General features: G+C 39.8%; 1 protein-coding gene across 1 annotated transcript in view; it reads left to right on the top strand.

The window, feature by feature from the left end:
• TBC1D30 (TBC1 domain family, member 30) overlaps window positions 1–14,303 on the top strand; it is a 55,519-nt gene that overhangs the window by 26,192 nt on the left and 15,024 nt on the right. The window contains exons 3-7 of the mRNA XM_010561722.1: window positions 5,200–5,261; window positions 5,658–5,723; window positions 8,928–9,053; window positions 10,136–10,321; window positions 13,909–14,077. Of these exons, the coding sequence (XP_010560024.1) occupies window positions 5,200–5,261; window positions 5,658–5,723; window positions 8,928–9,053; window positions 10,136–10,321; window positions 13,909–14,077 (609 nt within the window). The remainder of the gene's footprint in view (window positions 1–5,199; window positions 5,262–5,657; window positions 5,724–8,927; window positions 9,054–10,135; window positions 10,322–13,908; window positions 14,078–14,303) is intronic.

Genomic DNA, 14,303 nt, shown 5'->3' on the forward strand with positions numbered 1-14,303 from the left:
CCCGGCCCGCCAGCCCTTTCCCGCTCCACCGGCGAAGCCCCGACTTGCCGGAGAGGCTCCCGCCCGGCCTTTGTCTGCCGAAGGGTGTTGTCGAACCTGGAGGCCGTGCCGTTCCGCCGGGGGAAGGCGTCGGCCCTGCGGCTCTTCCTTCTGGATCCTGCTTCAGGACCAGAACCGCTGAAGGAGCAGGTGCTCAGCCGGCAACCTGGGTTTGCTCCGGTGGGGCGGGCTCTCGGCACAAGCGCTGATGGGCGATAGTTACGGAACGCTAGGTTCTAGTTGCCTGCCACCAAAATCTTGGCTCCTTTGGTTTTTTTATGAAGTACTGGAAATTTAAATTCAATGTTAGAGCTGTCACTTGCAGATAAAATGTTCTTGATCTGTTGCCTAATCCTAGGCAGTTACAAAACGCGCAAGACTGAGGTCTATTGAAACGTAGAGCAATGCATAGAAACATGTTAAGACTCGGTTTCCCGTTGTGCTAGCTGCGTGTCCGCCGAGCACGCAATGCTGACCGCTTCTGTGTTTGAGATGAGTTTCGGTTGCTGTTATTAATAAGGTCGCAGATATATTCTGGTATAGGTTTATATGGGGTTGCTGTTATCAAGGAGACTTCCTGACTCGTAATTCTCACAGACTCCTGCTCCTACAGGAGTCTTCCTAATATCCCAGGTAATGATGTTACCTGGATAATGACATTCTTTTACTTGCTCTCCCACAAAGACCAGTGGAGATGGTGAGAGGCGTAACCATGAATGCCGTAGTCTTAAAGCTAGAAAATCCCACTGGGTTGGGGTTTCCATATTGTTCATATGTAAGTAAATACAATAACATCATTCAGGATGCATGCTTTCATAGAGTGATGGAGACAGGGCGCTTAATGAGCCCTTAAAAAATAAGCTGAATGAAGTTTCCTTCAGAATTTCTTAGTGTCTGTACCAGCTGTCTGTCCGTGTTGAGAAGCTTCTGTAGACTGCAGATTTTAGATGTGCTTTGATACATCCCAGTGAGCTCTGGCTCCTGACAAAAGTGATTTCATGTGGAGTTACTCAGAATGTTACTTTTATTTCTCGTTTTGCAGATGAAAACCTACATTTAGAGATAAGTCACAAGGCAAGGCTAAGAATCTTCCTGAAACAACAAGCAACAATACGGTGGTAGTTTACATTGCCACTTTTTTCCCCAAGTGTGGACTCCCACTGCACACAAGGCTGCTTTAGGCCTTTTTCCTCATTTGTTTTCGATAAAATATTTATTGGCTTTCCATGGGAGAGGTTTCAACAGCTGCTTTTAAGTACAGCCAAGAACCTACAGCGATGTGCGTTGTAAGTTTGAAGCTATGGCTTTATAGCTCACGTACGTGCATCAGAACAGATCATCTGCCTACGCTTTTTCTGGTTTAGTACTTCTGAAAAAATCCCAGACTTTGCCCCATCCTTTTGTTTAATGTTGCTGAGGGGTGGGGATTTGATTCCTTCACCCAGGTACTTGGCTGACCGTAACGTTTTTCTCCCCTCTTGTGGCTCTTTATGTGGTCCCGTGGCACATTTTGGTCATGCAGTGGAAGACTGTTAGGGTTTGGGAATCCTAGGGGTATGATCTTCCCTCTTACAGCCTTTTGTTGTCAGGAGTCATTGTGGATTTTATGTGGAAAAGCTAACAGGACTGGGTTTTGTGGGTTTTTCTTTTTCTTTTTCTTTTTTTTTCCTTTTCTTTTTTAAATAGCTTGTCTGCACTGGTTTCTGGTGACCTGGTTGCAAGGGCATAGAACAGGCCTTATTTTGGCATTCCCCTACCCTCCAGAAATTTGACTGGAGCCAAACATATGTACCTTTGTGTGTGGTTGTATTTGTGGAGCTAATAATTCATATGTGTTCTAAACACATTCCTGCTTACATGAGTTAATATGCTTTTTAGGTATGAAGCATCAGTTGAAGGTGTATGAACTCTAGGTGATACTTAGTATGTCAAATGACACTATAGCCTGGCTGGCTTGATGTAAAAGGTTTGAATTGTACTGACAGCACTTAGAGTCCCTGAGAGTAGGAACTACTGCTGCGTATGTGGTATGTTTCTGCCAGGCTGTCCGTGCAGAGGAGCTGGGAAGAAAAGTTCCCCAAGGGGTCTTTTCTGCAAAGAGCATGTGTTTACGTAATAGAGAGGAATGTGGCCCAGAGATGAAGGATTGACAAAAAGGGGAAAATCCAGTGAAAATGGGTGCAGAAGGTCTGTGGTAGGGTTGGATGGCTGTGGGGTACTGAGGGGGGAAGAAGCTATCAGGGAATCTAAGTTAGTTTGTGGGGAGAAGGCAACTGAATGCAGAATTAAAGGTTGTTGCTGGCAAGATGTAGCAGACAATGGAAGTGTAAGGGAGAAAAGACTGTATGTGGAAGAAGGCCCTGGGGAAAGGCTGGTGATAATCCAAGCAAAAGTGGACAAGATGAAAATGACAGGACTGAGTGGGGCCAAAAAAAACCCCCAAAAACAAAGTATGTGCAGCAGTGGGACATTTGTTAGGAAAAGGGCAACGATGGAGGTGGGAAGGTTTGTGAAACCAAGGGAGGTTGGAATAGGGGTAGACATGAATTTCCATGAAGCTCTAAAGTCCAAGGACAAATTCAGTGAAGAGTGCAGAAACTGCATGTAGCAAAATGGTTTATGTGCCAGAAATAAGTAACAGGCAATGAGATGCTGCTCCCAGCTTCCTGGTTGCCTTCCTGCAGGTGCCCTGGGAAGTTCCTGGGTGGGTATAGCCTTTCCTTGCTCTGTCTGTACAGTTCATGTTGCAGCTTTTTTTTACTTGCTTACTTGCTGTATTTTTATTGAACAAGGTTGTAATCTTTTTTTGGTTTTAGGAAATGTAAATTCTTTAAAATGGATAGGAATGAAGAACCATTTCTGTACGGTCTGTGCCTCATTCCCCATGCCTCTTCCCCTCCCCTGTCACAAAATCGTCACATAATTTGATTTTGGGAATATTTCTAACTGGGAACAAATAAAAGGACACAGACTCCATGGCTTCTACAAGAGGTTACAGTGCGTGGCATGACCGAGAGGTTCCTCACCATACTGAAGAGAACATTCTGTGTAGTCTGGTGTTACCGCACAATGTTATTCTCATTTCTAGTAATTTTCACACCTGTCTTAGTTGTCTGCCATGATTTAATAAACTTTTGTAGAGGGAGGTTCAAGGGTCTCATTTCAGTCTCATTTAATCAAGAGAGACAGCTATCTGGGCCCCTGTGTGAGCTCGCTGGTCATGATGTTCATGTAAATGGTAAATACATTTTGCCTTACTCTGAGGTTATATCTTATTGTGCTTGGTCTTTTGCAGGCTTGGCTGTCTCTGCATGCGTCTTTCTTAGGAAGCTTATAAGACAAAGAGAGAAGTTGTTATGGGATCTTTAAGTCTTAGAAAACTGTGAAGTGGTTAATATTTGGCTGCTGAGTTGGAAATGAAGACATGACTATTTTGGCAGGCTATTGCTTCTTTGCTACAAGAAAGCGTCAGATAACATGTCAACATCTGTTAGCTTAACAAAAGGTGTTCTTGGTCATGATATCTTTTTGTATGTATTAGGGTTTTCCGGTACTTACCACTAGATTGCTTAGGAATGAGACTCGCTCTTTCGCATTTACAGCAAATGCGATACAATTTCATCTTAGTAGGTTACTGGCATTGTTACATTGCTTTGAATTGTTATGAAGAGATTTATCTGTTAGGAGTCCCTGCTGAGTGCCATGGAGTTATGGGGAAGAATACTAATAAACAGTTACTTCCAGGAATAACTGTTAATCCTTTAATGTTTTTTCAAAACATTTCTATTATGGTTCGACGCTTTTATTTTTCTAGATCTGACAAGCATGTCTTTTAAATCTGAAGCAGGGAAATGAAAGCACCAGGCCCCAGGTCTCAGTGATGCAATTCTAAAATGCTAAAATTCTAAACAATACTGGGGTTTTGTGTGAACTTTCTCTCTTTCTCTTCCCTCTCCCCCCACCAAAGGGAAAGAAAAAAAAAAGCCTTGAAGGAGAAGGCTTTGTCTTTAAATATATATTTATCAGGCTGGAAGGCTTTTAAATTACTTACCACCACTTCAGTATGCAAATGCTGAAAGGCATTTTACATTCCATAACTAGCAAACGCCACTACAGTTTTGGTTTCTGTCAGAGTGGCAGGCTTAGTCCTCCAAAACACTGAGTATTACTGGTCAGTTGATTAGCAAGGATTTTATATACGTAAAACCTTGCAGGATTAAAATCTGTTTGGTTTATATATATGTATGGCTATTAAAATATATAATAAAATGTGTTTGGCTTGATATTCTAGAAAGACAAGAAGCTATGCATAACATAATTTTAAATATGGAGCAATACATCATATTAAATTAGGGAGGAAAAAATAAAGAAGGGCTTTATTCTTTATGCCAGAAGACTCGAGGGAGGGGATGCGACGCGGTGTTCAGCACCTGAGCTCTGGACAGCGACATTTGAAGGACATTCAAAATGGGGACTATAACGCAAATTAAAAGTGGTACTATTCTTCGTGTTATGGCATACTCCAGTGCCACAATCAGGATCCAGTGTAGGCCAAACTTGAGATCCTAGTATTTTATGTGATAGTGTGTTTCATAGACTATTAGCAGGCGTGCTTTATAACAAAATGATTTGCTTGTATGGCCAAAATAAAATCTAAGCTTAAATGAGAATACTGACCAAAATGGGATTTATGTTCTGAGGAATTATAAAAAAATTGATATTCTGAGCACTAAAATAATTCTAGCACCCCAAACTTAGAAATTAGTTTTGAGTGACTTAATGTCAAGAAGTTGAAATAGATAGAAAGAAACTGTTTGCCACTGTATATGTATTTTTCGTGGATGTGTATGATAGTTTGCAGTGTACAAATATAGCTTGCAGAATAGTGAACTACATGATTTTTAGTGAAATGAGTTATGCCAAACTACATCATTAGAGTAAAGAGGGTATTACTGCATTTTAGAAACATTTTGTCCATGTGCTTCTTAACATGTGCCTCGAATCCACTGTGAACACAAGAATTCACAGAAACAAGTTGAAATGTAGTTGTTGAAACATGTAGCTGACATCTTGCATTCTTATTTCAGTTGGGGGGGTGTGTCCGCTTCTGAGCTAAATGAAAATAATAACCATGATTATCTTTTTCCTTTTTATTTCTAGGGGTTGATACAAAATTGAAATTCACTCTTGAACCATCTTTAGGTCAAAATGGTTTTCAGCAGGTAATTTGATACATTTTTCTCTTGAGTTTATGAAGGACTGGATTCTCTTCAGTCAGGGTACTTGTCCTAGTTCAAAAGTGCACCTGTCATCATAATGTCAGCATATTGTTTGCAATTGCATCAAGAGCTGTTCCATTAGTATTTGGAAAATGCAATAGGCTTTCGTTGTTTCTTTAGAAATCTCGTAAGTCTTTGTGTCCTGGAATATTATATTTTTGTTCTATCATTAAGTAATTAATCTATATTTTTCCCTGTGAGTGGATTGAGTGTTTAAACTCTGACATGTGTGCAGTAAAATGAAATTAATGTGCATCTCTGCAGTGTTGTAAATGTTGCGATACTGTTCCATTGAACTAATGGTGGATTTTATGTGTTCTTGGATGCTTTTGCTTTTAGTGGCATGATGCGCTCAAAGCAGTGGCCAGATTGCCAACAGGCATACCGAAAGAATGGCGGAGAAAGGTGGGTAGTCCTGTATGTTTGTGAGACGTATTGCCTGTGGGTTTCTCAGGAGAGGTGAATGACATCAATATGATCAGGGTTTTTTTAACAAATGTTTGGAAGTTTTAAGTTTAAGTTGTCTTGGGGATTTTTCCTTGTTTACATTCTTCAGTGATAACCTCACAGGGCAGCTGGAGAGACTGAGGAGACAGGTAAAGAGGGTGTTTTCAGTAGTTAGGCTCTTTCTGCTTGAGGCTTAGGTAGCTTATTCTGGTGCAGATGTTATTGCCTCATTCTGTCAGTCTCGAGGAATGGCATTGGTGAAGCTTCCCCTGCAGCTGAAGGTCAACTGAAGGGAGAGCAAATCTCCAGTGTAGGCTGTCATACTTAAGAAGGTGAAGTTGATAGATGCTAGTGCTGACAAGAATGCTTATAGAAACGTTTGATGGGGGAAAGGCAGATTGCCTAAATTAGGGAAGCTCAGAGTCAGGAGTGATGTAGAATGGTAGAGTGCACCATTAGTGGGAAATGGCACTGAGTTAGGGTTGTAGGAGAGTGTCCAGTGGGATTTTGCTAAACTGACTTTATTGCTTTCTTCAATAAGGTTTGAAGTTCCCTAGCCTAAAAAAAGGCATGTCTATTCATCTTTTCTATAAAACTGAGTCACATCATCTCAGCTATAAAAATGCAGTTTTAATAAAAGATTATTTTTCAAGCTTTATAAAATATATGTAGTTCCATATATTTTTGATGCATCAGATTAATTTCCTTTTCCTGTTTTCTTTTTGCGATCTTTTCAAACCAAACTGTTCCTCTTCACAAATTCGGGGGGAAGGAAACAGAAGACTTATAGTGGCATCGTTTTCCTCACACCACTATGATTTTACTGTTAATCTGCAACTCCAGTGAATCGTTATATCCATCTAACAGCCTTTTTTCTTTCCTGAAATGTTCTTTTCCTACACTCCAGTGAGTCTCTCAGACACTTTTCTGTGGTACATGAGTGGCAGAGGTCACAGAATCACAGAATGGTTGAGGTTAGAAGGGACCTCTGGAGGTCAGGTGGTCCAACCCCCCTGCCCAAGCAGGGCCACCTACAGTTGGTTGCACAGGACTGTGTCCAAATGACTTTTGAATATCTCCATGGAAGAGGGATTCCACAACCTCTGTGGGCAACCTGTGCCAGTGCTCGGCCACCCTCACAGTAAAAAATAGTTTGCCAATGTTCAGACGGAACCTCCTGTGTTTCAGTTTGTGCCCATTGTCTCTGGTCCTGTCGCTGGGTACCATCAAGAAGAGCCTGGCTCCATCCTCTTTGTACTCTCCCTTCAGGTATTTATGTAAATTGATACAATCCCTCATGAGCCTTCTCTTCTCCAGGCTGAACAGTCCCAGCTCTTTCAGCCTTTCCTGATGGGAGAGATGCTCCAGTCCCTTATTCCTTTTAGTGGCCCCTTGCTGGACTCTCTTCAGTAGCTCTGTCTCTTGTACTGGGGGACCCAGGACTGGACCCAGCACTCCAGGTGTGTCTCACCAGGGCTGAGCAGTACTCTGCCTGATGCAGCCCAGGAGGCTGTTGGCCACCTTTGCTGCAAGGGCACACTGCTGCCTTGTGCTCAGCTTGGTGTCTGCCAGGACCCCCAGGCTCTCCTCTACCAAGCTGCTTTCCAACTGGGTGGTCCCCAACATACACTGGTGCCTGGGGTTGTTCCTCCCCAGGTGCGGGACTTCATACTTCTCCTTGTTAAACTTCATGAGGTTCTTGCCAGCCCATTTCTCTAGCCTCTCAAGGTGCCCTTGAGCTTATCAGCCACTCTTCCCAGTTTTGTGTCATCACTTGCTGAAGGTATGTTCTGCCATCATCCAGCTTGGATCTCTGTCTTATCCGTCTTGTTCTGCCCGTCTCTGTGTTTGCTCACATGTGACCATGTGATGCTAACCAAAGAAGTAGCATTAAGAAAAGGGATGAGGTCTTTTCACTGCCATTCCCTGGTTTCCCAATGATTTTAAGATTGATACCAAAATAAAGGAAGCATTTTGGCATTTTGTGTTGGCAGCATGCTGATTGCCCCCTTTACTGGCAGCAGAAGGAGCAGGGTGACATCTGCATTATTGCCATGGCATGTGACATTTGTTTTCTGGGGCTGGCAGAGAGAAAGAATCCAGTCAAACAACATCAGTAGGATGTCAGCAGTGCCAAAGGCTGCTGGGAGGCAGAACAGTGGCATTCCTCCGCATGGGTGGCTTTGCAGAAGTGTGGGAAGGAATATTTAAATGCAGAAAGCATGAGATTCTGGGAGCTGTCTATAAATTCCTTCATCATGCAACTAGCTAAGTGTTTAAATCTATGGGAAGTGTCTGAATTGCTTTTCTCACTTGAGTGAGTTAATGGCAGATATAAAACTCAACCAGTTTGCTTTCATGATTTCTTTCGGTTTCCTGAAGAAAAAGATCCTTTATTGTTACTTGTTGTCATTGTATGATCTGTCATGTGTCTTTCATAGTTCAGGAACTTTTTAAATGTTTAATAAAGGTCCAGCCTTTGTCTTAGATACACATGCATAAATCTGTTCTGGTAATTATTAGGCTTTGAAAATAGTCAAAATGTTTGTTTTCAGAGCTCCCTGTAGCACCAACAGTTTAGGAAGCCGTCTTGTAAGAGTGAGTTACTCTGATCCAAGTGATACTTTCAGATCAATCCCAAATGGTTAATACTAGACACTATTTCTTCTACAGAGTTGATCAGAAGAGACAGACCTCTGGTAAAGAGAAGCACGACTAGATTTCTTTTGTGGGGTTTCCAGGAGGTGGATCCATGGCTGGGTTTGAGGAAAGCCTGCAGCAGTGTTACCTTTTTATAAAACTCCTTGTTGGTTATGAGGTTAGAAGGGCTGGACTGACAAGGAGGGTTCTTGTAGGAGAATGTGCTTTCATCTTGGAGGGCCCCTGTGGATTCAGTTTCTGACAATGGACTTGCATCTTTGTAAGCAGTTCACGGATCTGGACACTTAATGCTGTTTCCTTCCTTTCTGTTTTAGGGAGCAAGGTATTACTTGAATTGTGAAAAAATTGTTTTAGATATAGTCCTCTTCTGCATATTTCAAGTCTAAGAGCAGATCACATATGGGTGAAGCTGATGAGGTTCATATAACAGTATATATTAAAACTGTTCATATTTTATCTGCAAAATAATTCATTTTGTTGTCTTGCTTTGTGTATTTCTAGGTTTGGCTGACCCTAGCTGATCAGTACTTACACAGTATAGCCATTGACTGGGATAAAACCATGCGTTTCACATTCAATGAAAGAAGTAATCCTGATGATGACTCTATGGGCATCCAGATAGTAAAGGTAGCCAGCTAATTTGTTATTTTATTTTAATTTTTTAATGAAAAGTTGAATTTTCTAATAGGTGGAATTTGGATTTATTTTGTTCTCTGCAACTGCTTTGGCAAAAATTACATCGTAATTCCCTTTGGCCCACCAAAATTATTTCTTTGGCTTCTTTGGTCCTTCTGCAGTGGTCTGGTTAGTATTAGCTGGGGAAAAAATTGCTATTACTGATTTTTTTTTTTTTCTCCTCAATTTCTACTTTTTTATTTTAAAAGAAATACTGGAGTTTAATGGAGACAAAGGAACATAAGTGGGGGTTTTTTCCTCTTCTCTATAAATAAACACAAATATTTGCTGGGACTAAAAAGCATGTTTTATAATATAGCAATTAAGCATTTTTCAGTTATCTTACAGGACTGAAACACCTTTATCTATGTATATTTCTCAGCTAATTAACATTTAATATTTAAAGCAGTGGGCAGTTTTAGGGAAGAGCTTAATAGATTTGTATTGCTGTGGTGACTTAAATATTAGTCTGTTTACTTATTTAGGAGATATTACTCTGTTTAGGAGAGACTGTGTTCTATAACCACCTTAATTAAAGTATGCAGAGCAAAATACTTTGTGTTCCTGATTATTACAATTGTCATTTGTACTTGTTAATTTAAGATTATAGACATTACTTGTGAAATATTAAACACTGTAGTACATATTTTGCCATTCACTTATAAATCACTTAAATCTCAAGGACACCTTTTTCTGGTATTTTATGTTTTGCAAACTTGGTTGCCTAGTAGTTCTTTTATAGTTCAATAAAAACAGTTGCTCTTTTTTGTTCAATTAAGCAGCTGTTATATCTTGCCTCTTTGAAACCTAGGTGTCTGTTAATATCTTCTGTGACATCTTCATGTGAACATCTTTTAGGTAACTTGTTTGCTTAAGAGTTTGTTTAACCTATTTTTCTTCAGTAAGCTAAAGGTTTATAGATTAAAAAAAGAAACATTTCCATCAATTTTGGGAGTATGTATTGGGAGGGTGGAGGTGGAAGGAAGTCTGTTCTTTCCTTTTTTTTCTTTTTTTTTTTCTTCTTTTCTTTAAAGGACCTTCACCGAACAGGTTGCAGTTCTTACTGTGGCCAGGAGGCAGAGCAAGATCGAGTGGTATTAAAACGTGTTTTGCTGGCTTATGCCAGGTGGAATAAATCTGTTGGCTATTGTCAAGGATTTAACATACTAGCTGCACTTATTCTGGAAGTAATGGAGGGCAATGAAGGGGATGCCCTGAAAGTAAGTAAATTTTTTTTTTTTCAGTGTTGAAGATTGCTTTTAGTTAGTCAACTTTAGAATAAACAAGTGCATGAATTTTGTAGACAGCCTAAAAGGGCAGGACTCAAAGGAGTTAACCAATTTATATCTGCAGATTGTTTGTTATACTGTCTTAGCTAAAATGAACAGTTTGAATGTTATCACTGTTAAATTTTTTTGCAAATAGAAACAAATGAGGGCTTGGACATAATAAAAATAAACGGGAACACTGCTACTCACTTTAGAATGTCTTATCCTGTAATCCCAGATCTGCTTCCAAACACCATAGGTAGCTGAAACCATCAGATTCCATTATCAGCCTCTTGTGTGGTGATAGCATGCAAGGTAGTTAATAAATCTGCTGCATTTTAAAGCAAATTCTAGGAAAACACAAAATAAATATTTAAAATGAAAGTAAATCACTTTGAAGCTACTTTCTGGGCTACAGTAGTCATACAGTGTTTTATTTTTTTTAGACCTTTTCTATTCTAATTAACAAAAAGTTTAATGAAATTTATGATGTGTCAGAAAATGGAAATACAGTTTACTAGAGGATGTGGTTTAAGGTTTGCCAAGATCATGTGCAAATTTCCTTAAGTAAACTTGCTTATATGTGTGAGTTGGGGTCAGATTAGTAAAAGATGACTGTGACTCTTTGAGATACTGAGCTGTTTGTTTTGCCTTAGACAATGATTTAAATATGGTAAATATTTAAATTCACTCAGAGCTCCTAAAATGTAAAGCTTGTGGTAGTAAGAGTCCAATTAGCTGGTACTTAATACTTCATTGTAGAAAGCTGCCTGTAATAGGAAGAAAATACCATAATATACCTACTTTATATCAGAGAGTAAAATTTCCTTTCAATAATTCTTGCTAAAAATTTCCTCAGTATTTTAAACTACAATTTGTCACATTTTATTGTGTTCTTATACTGTCCAGAAGCTCCCAAAACACATTCTGATAATATAGAAAATACAATTGTCCAAGGTTTATGAAGTTCAAATTGATTATAAGAACTGCATGCATCCTTATATTATTGGTTTGTCTTTTACTGTGAGCAGTATCAGGCTCCTTGTGCTAAGGAGACAATGGAATGGTGCCAGACTGCTCTGGGGAGGTAAAGCACTGAAGGCTGTTAGCACCAAAATTGTTCTTACCTGGCAAAAATAAGAATAGAAAATTCAATTAGAAATTCTAGTAGAAAATAGTCACTTCTTTTCCAAGCTTAGTGCATGGGCTTTGCAGTGTTGGAATTTCCTCAGAAGAGAGGGGGAAAGGGGAGGGGGGGGGGGAAAGGAGTGGGGCAGGGGGGGGACAGACCCAAGGAATTGAGGCTTAGCATGTGGCCGTTTCATTGTTGTAGTCGCTGTGCCATCTAAAGCAAGTGATGAGTGACTTTGGAACGGCTGCAGAGGCTGTTGCCTGTAAAGCTGCCCTCAGGATTAGAGCTATGAGGAAACTATGTTTGGATTATTGCAGAATATATGAGTTAAGGGAGCAAGGGCTCAGGGCTCACCAGTCGGGTCCCCTTTCCGGGAAGGACGTTATAAACAAAAGTTCTGTGTCTGGGAAGTGTCTCCCAGAGGCTGGGAAACAGCTGGTACTACTGACACCGTGGGGCTCTATCAGCACAGGACGCAACATGGTAGCTTCAGTGAATGCCCAGCCAGGGGTGCTTGAGTCTCTTCACTAGTAAGGTAAGCATGTTTAAGTTAAATCCCTGAAGACACCTCAAAGTTAGCCTACTGAAACTATGGTAAGCCAGAAAATCACAGCTTGCATGTGTAGAAACTATCAAAGTATGCATAAGGTCTCATAGATATGGAAACTTAAAACCCATTTTTTCCTGCATATTATTATGGGGAAATACTACAAAGTCAAATAATAAAAATAAATACAGAGACATGTGTCATGAAGAAAGTATCTATTGCAGGCTGATAAATATGTGAAGCTGCTTTTTTAAAGTAACATTCTCAAAAAAAATTCACGTCAGTGAAATAGAATGGACTTCAGTGTTGCAAAAAGATTTTTGTTCTTTCTTATGCTCTCATGTATCTGAGATTTCTGAAGTAATACCACTCATTTGGAAGGGAGCAAAAGCCTTTATAAAATAGTTTCTTTAAGGTAGGGATTTATGGCTTATGTCATAAGAAATTAATGAAAACACAAATAGCATAGTTGTAAGTTAATGTTGCTATATTAAATTATTCTTCCAAAGGTTGAAATACATTTGAACAAAATAAAGCATATTTCTAAAAGACAATGAGGTGTCCCAGTATTCAGCAAAGGTTAGGGAATGCATCTGACAAAATATGAGACTCCAGCTTATTTGTGTACTATGTTTTGATCACCTGTTTCCTTTAATACCTTAAAAACTTAACAAAATCAAAAAGAAACCACCGTCAAAAAATGTGTAAAAGCTGTTGATTTGCCTGTATTCACTACTGATCTACGTGCTTTAAAACATGGAACAGAAGACTGTTATTGCCTGAAAAAATCTTGCAAGGACAAGTGGTAGCATGCTGTCACAAGCAGCTGGGAGAGAAAAGGAAGCAGTAGGACTATGTAAGGTGGTGCTCTTGGAAGTCCAGTGTCTGCCAAGCTATTTTTGTGGGTATCTTATGAAACGAGAGGGATTGGAAGGAGGATTGTCTCCTGTGTATGAAGGTGCCATGCTCCTCTCAAGCATTAGAGGCTGCATGAAAGAGATGAGAAGGATGCTTGTTTGAAATTTTAACAAAGGAGTAACGGAGAGCTGAACCACATGGGCTGACCGCACGCAGGCTCTCCGGATATGGTTTGTAGAGTGGCCATAGAGATTGTTAAAAGATCCTGAAGTGAAAGTCAGCGTCTTCTGTTGGGCTGATGATATACATCAACTTCTGCGATTTCTTCATTGCATTTGTTCATTCAAAAGTTTGACATAATGCAGTTAATACATTACCACCCATGTAATTGTGCTATCTCACTTGAAACAGATGTCTGTTTAAAAAGTCTCATGCTGCTTAATTTAGCACCTTTTAAAGTGACAAGATGAAGTGCAGCACATGGTAACACATCACAGTAAAATGTGTGGAGAATGTTTTTTAAAGTACAGTATCTTGTATTTTGGAGAGGGGAAAAAAGATGATTTGGAAGATCAGTCTTCTAGTTGTGGCAGTTAACAACCAGAGAAGGAACAGTGGAACTTTCCAACAGTGTGGAGAATCTCATAAACGCATACAGATACAGCATCAGAAGTGCCAAAAGTTGCCTTTGGTTTGAGTAATGCTTCCAGTTTGGGCATAGCTTAGTGTGACATGGATTTTGGTCACTAATGGTTCATAAATTCTGGACAGCTTCAAGGGGCCTTTGTGCCTTGATTGCTTGTGGATACCTAGAGTACCTGTGGATGCTTAAAATAAATGTTTTCTCCCCATATAAATGGAGATACCAGAGACATGTGTTGCCACTGGCTCCAAGCTGTTCTTTAGTGAACAGAGAACTTTAAAATTCTATATTTTTTTCTGTTATTCCTAGAAAATGACTGGCTCTAAGTCCTATAAGATTATATTTTGTTTTCCCCACAGATCATGATTTACCTAATTGATAAGGTGCTTCCTGATAGCTATTTTGTCAATAATCTCCGTGCTCTTTCTGTGGATATGGCTGTTTTCCGAGATCTTCTACGAATGAAGCTTCCTGAACTGTCCCAGCACTTAGACACACTGCAAAGAGCTGCTAACAGAGAAAGTGGAGGTAGGTTCAACAGAAAATGCATTTAAATTCTTTTTTGCTATTGTTTTGTCTAAGCACTGGTCTAAAAATACAGTCTTTTAAGTGTTTACGTGAGTTTAGCGCTTATATATTTTAAATTGTTAAGGTGAAAGATGACGGTTTCCATTACTGATAACCTTAACATAAATAGGTGTGCTCTCAGGAAAAAAATAAAGGGGAAATAATTTGGTCCCACCACTAATCAGAT

This window comes from Haliaeetus leucocephalus, unplaced genomic scaffold, assembly GCF_000737465.1.
Source record: "Haliaeetus leucocephalus isolate CR32 unplaced genomic scaffold, Haliaeetus_leucocephalus-4.0 Scaffold151, whole genome shotgun sequence".
Taxonomy (NCBI): domain Eukaryota; kingdom Metazoa; phylum Chordata; class Aves; order Accipitriformes; family Accipitridae; genus Haliaeetus; species Haliaeetus leucocephalus.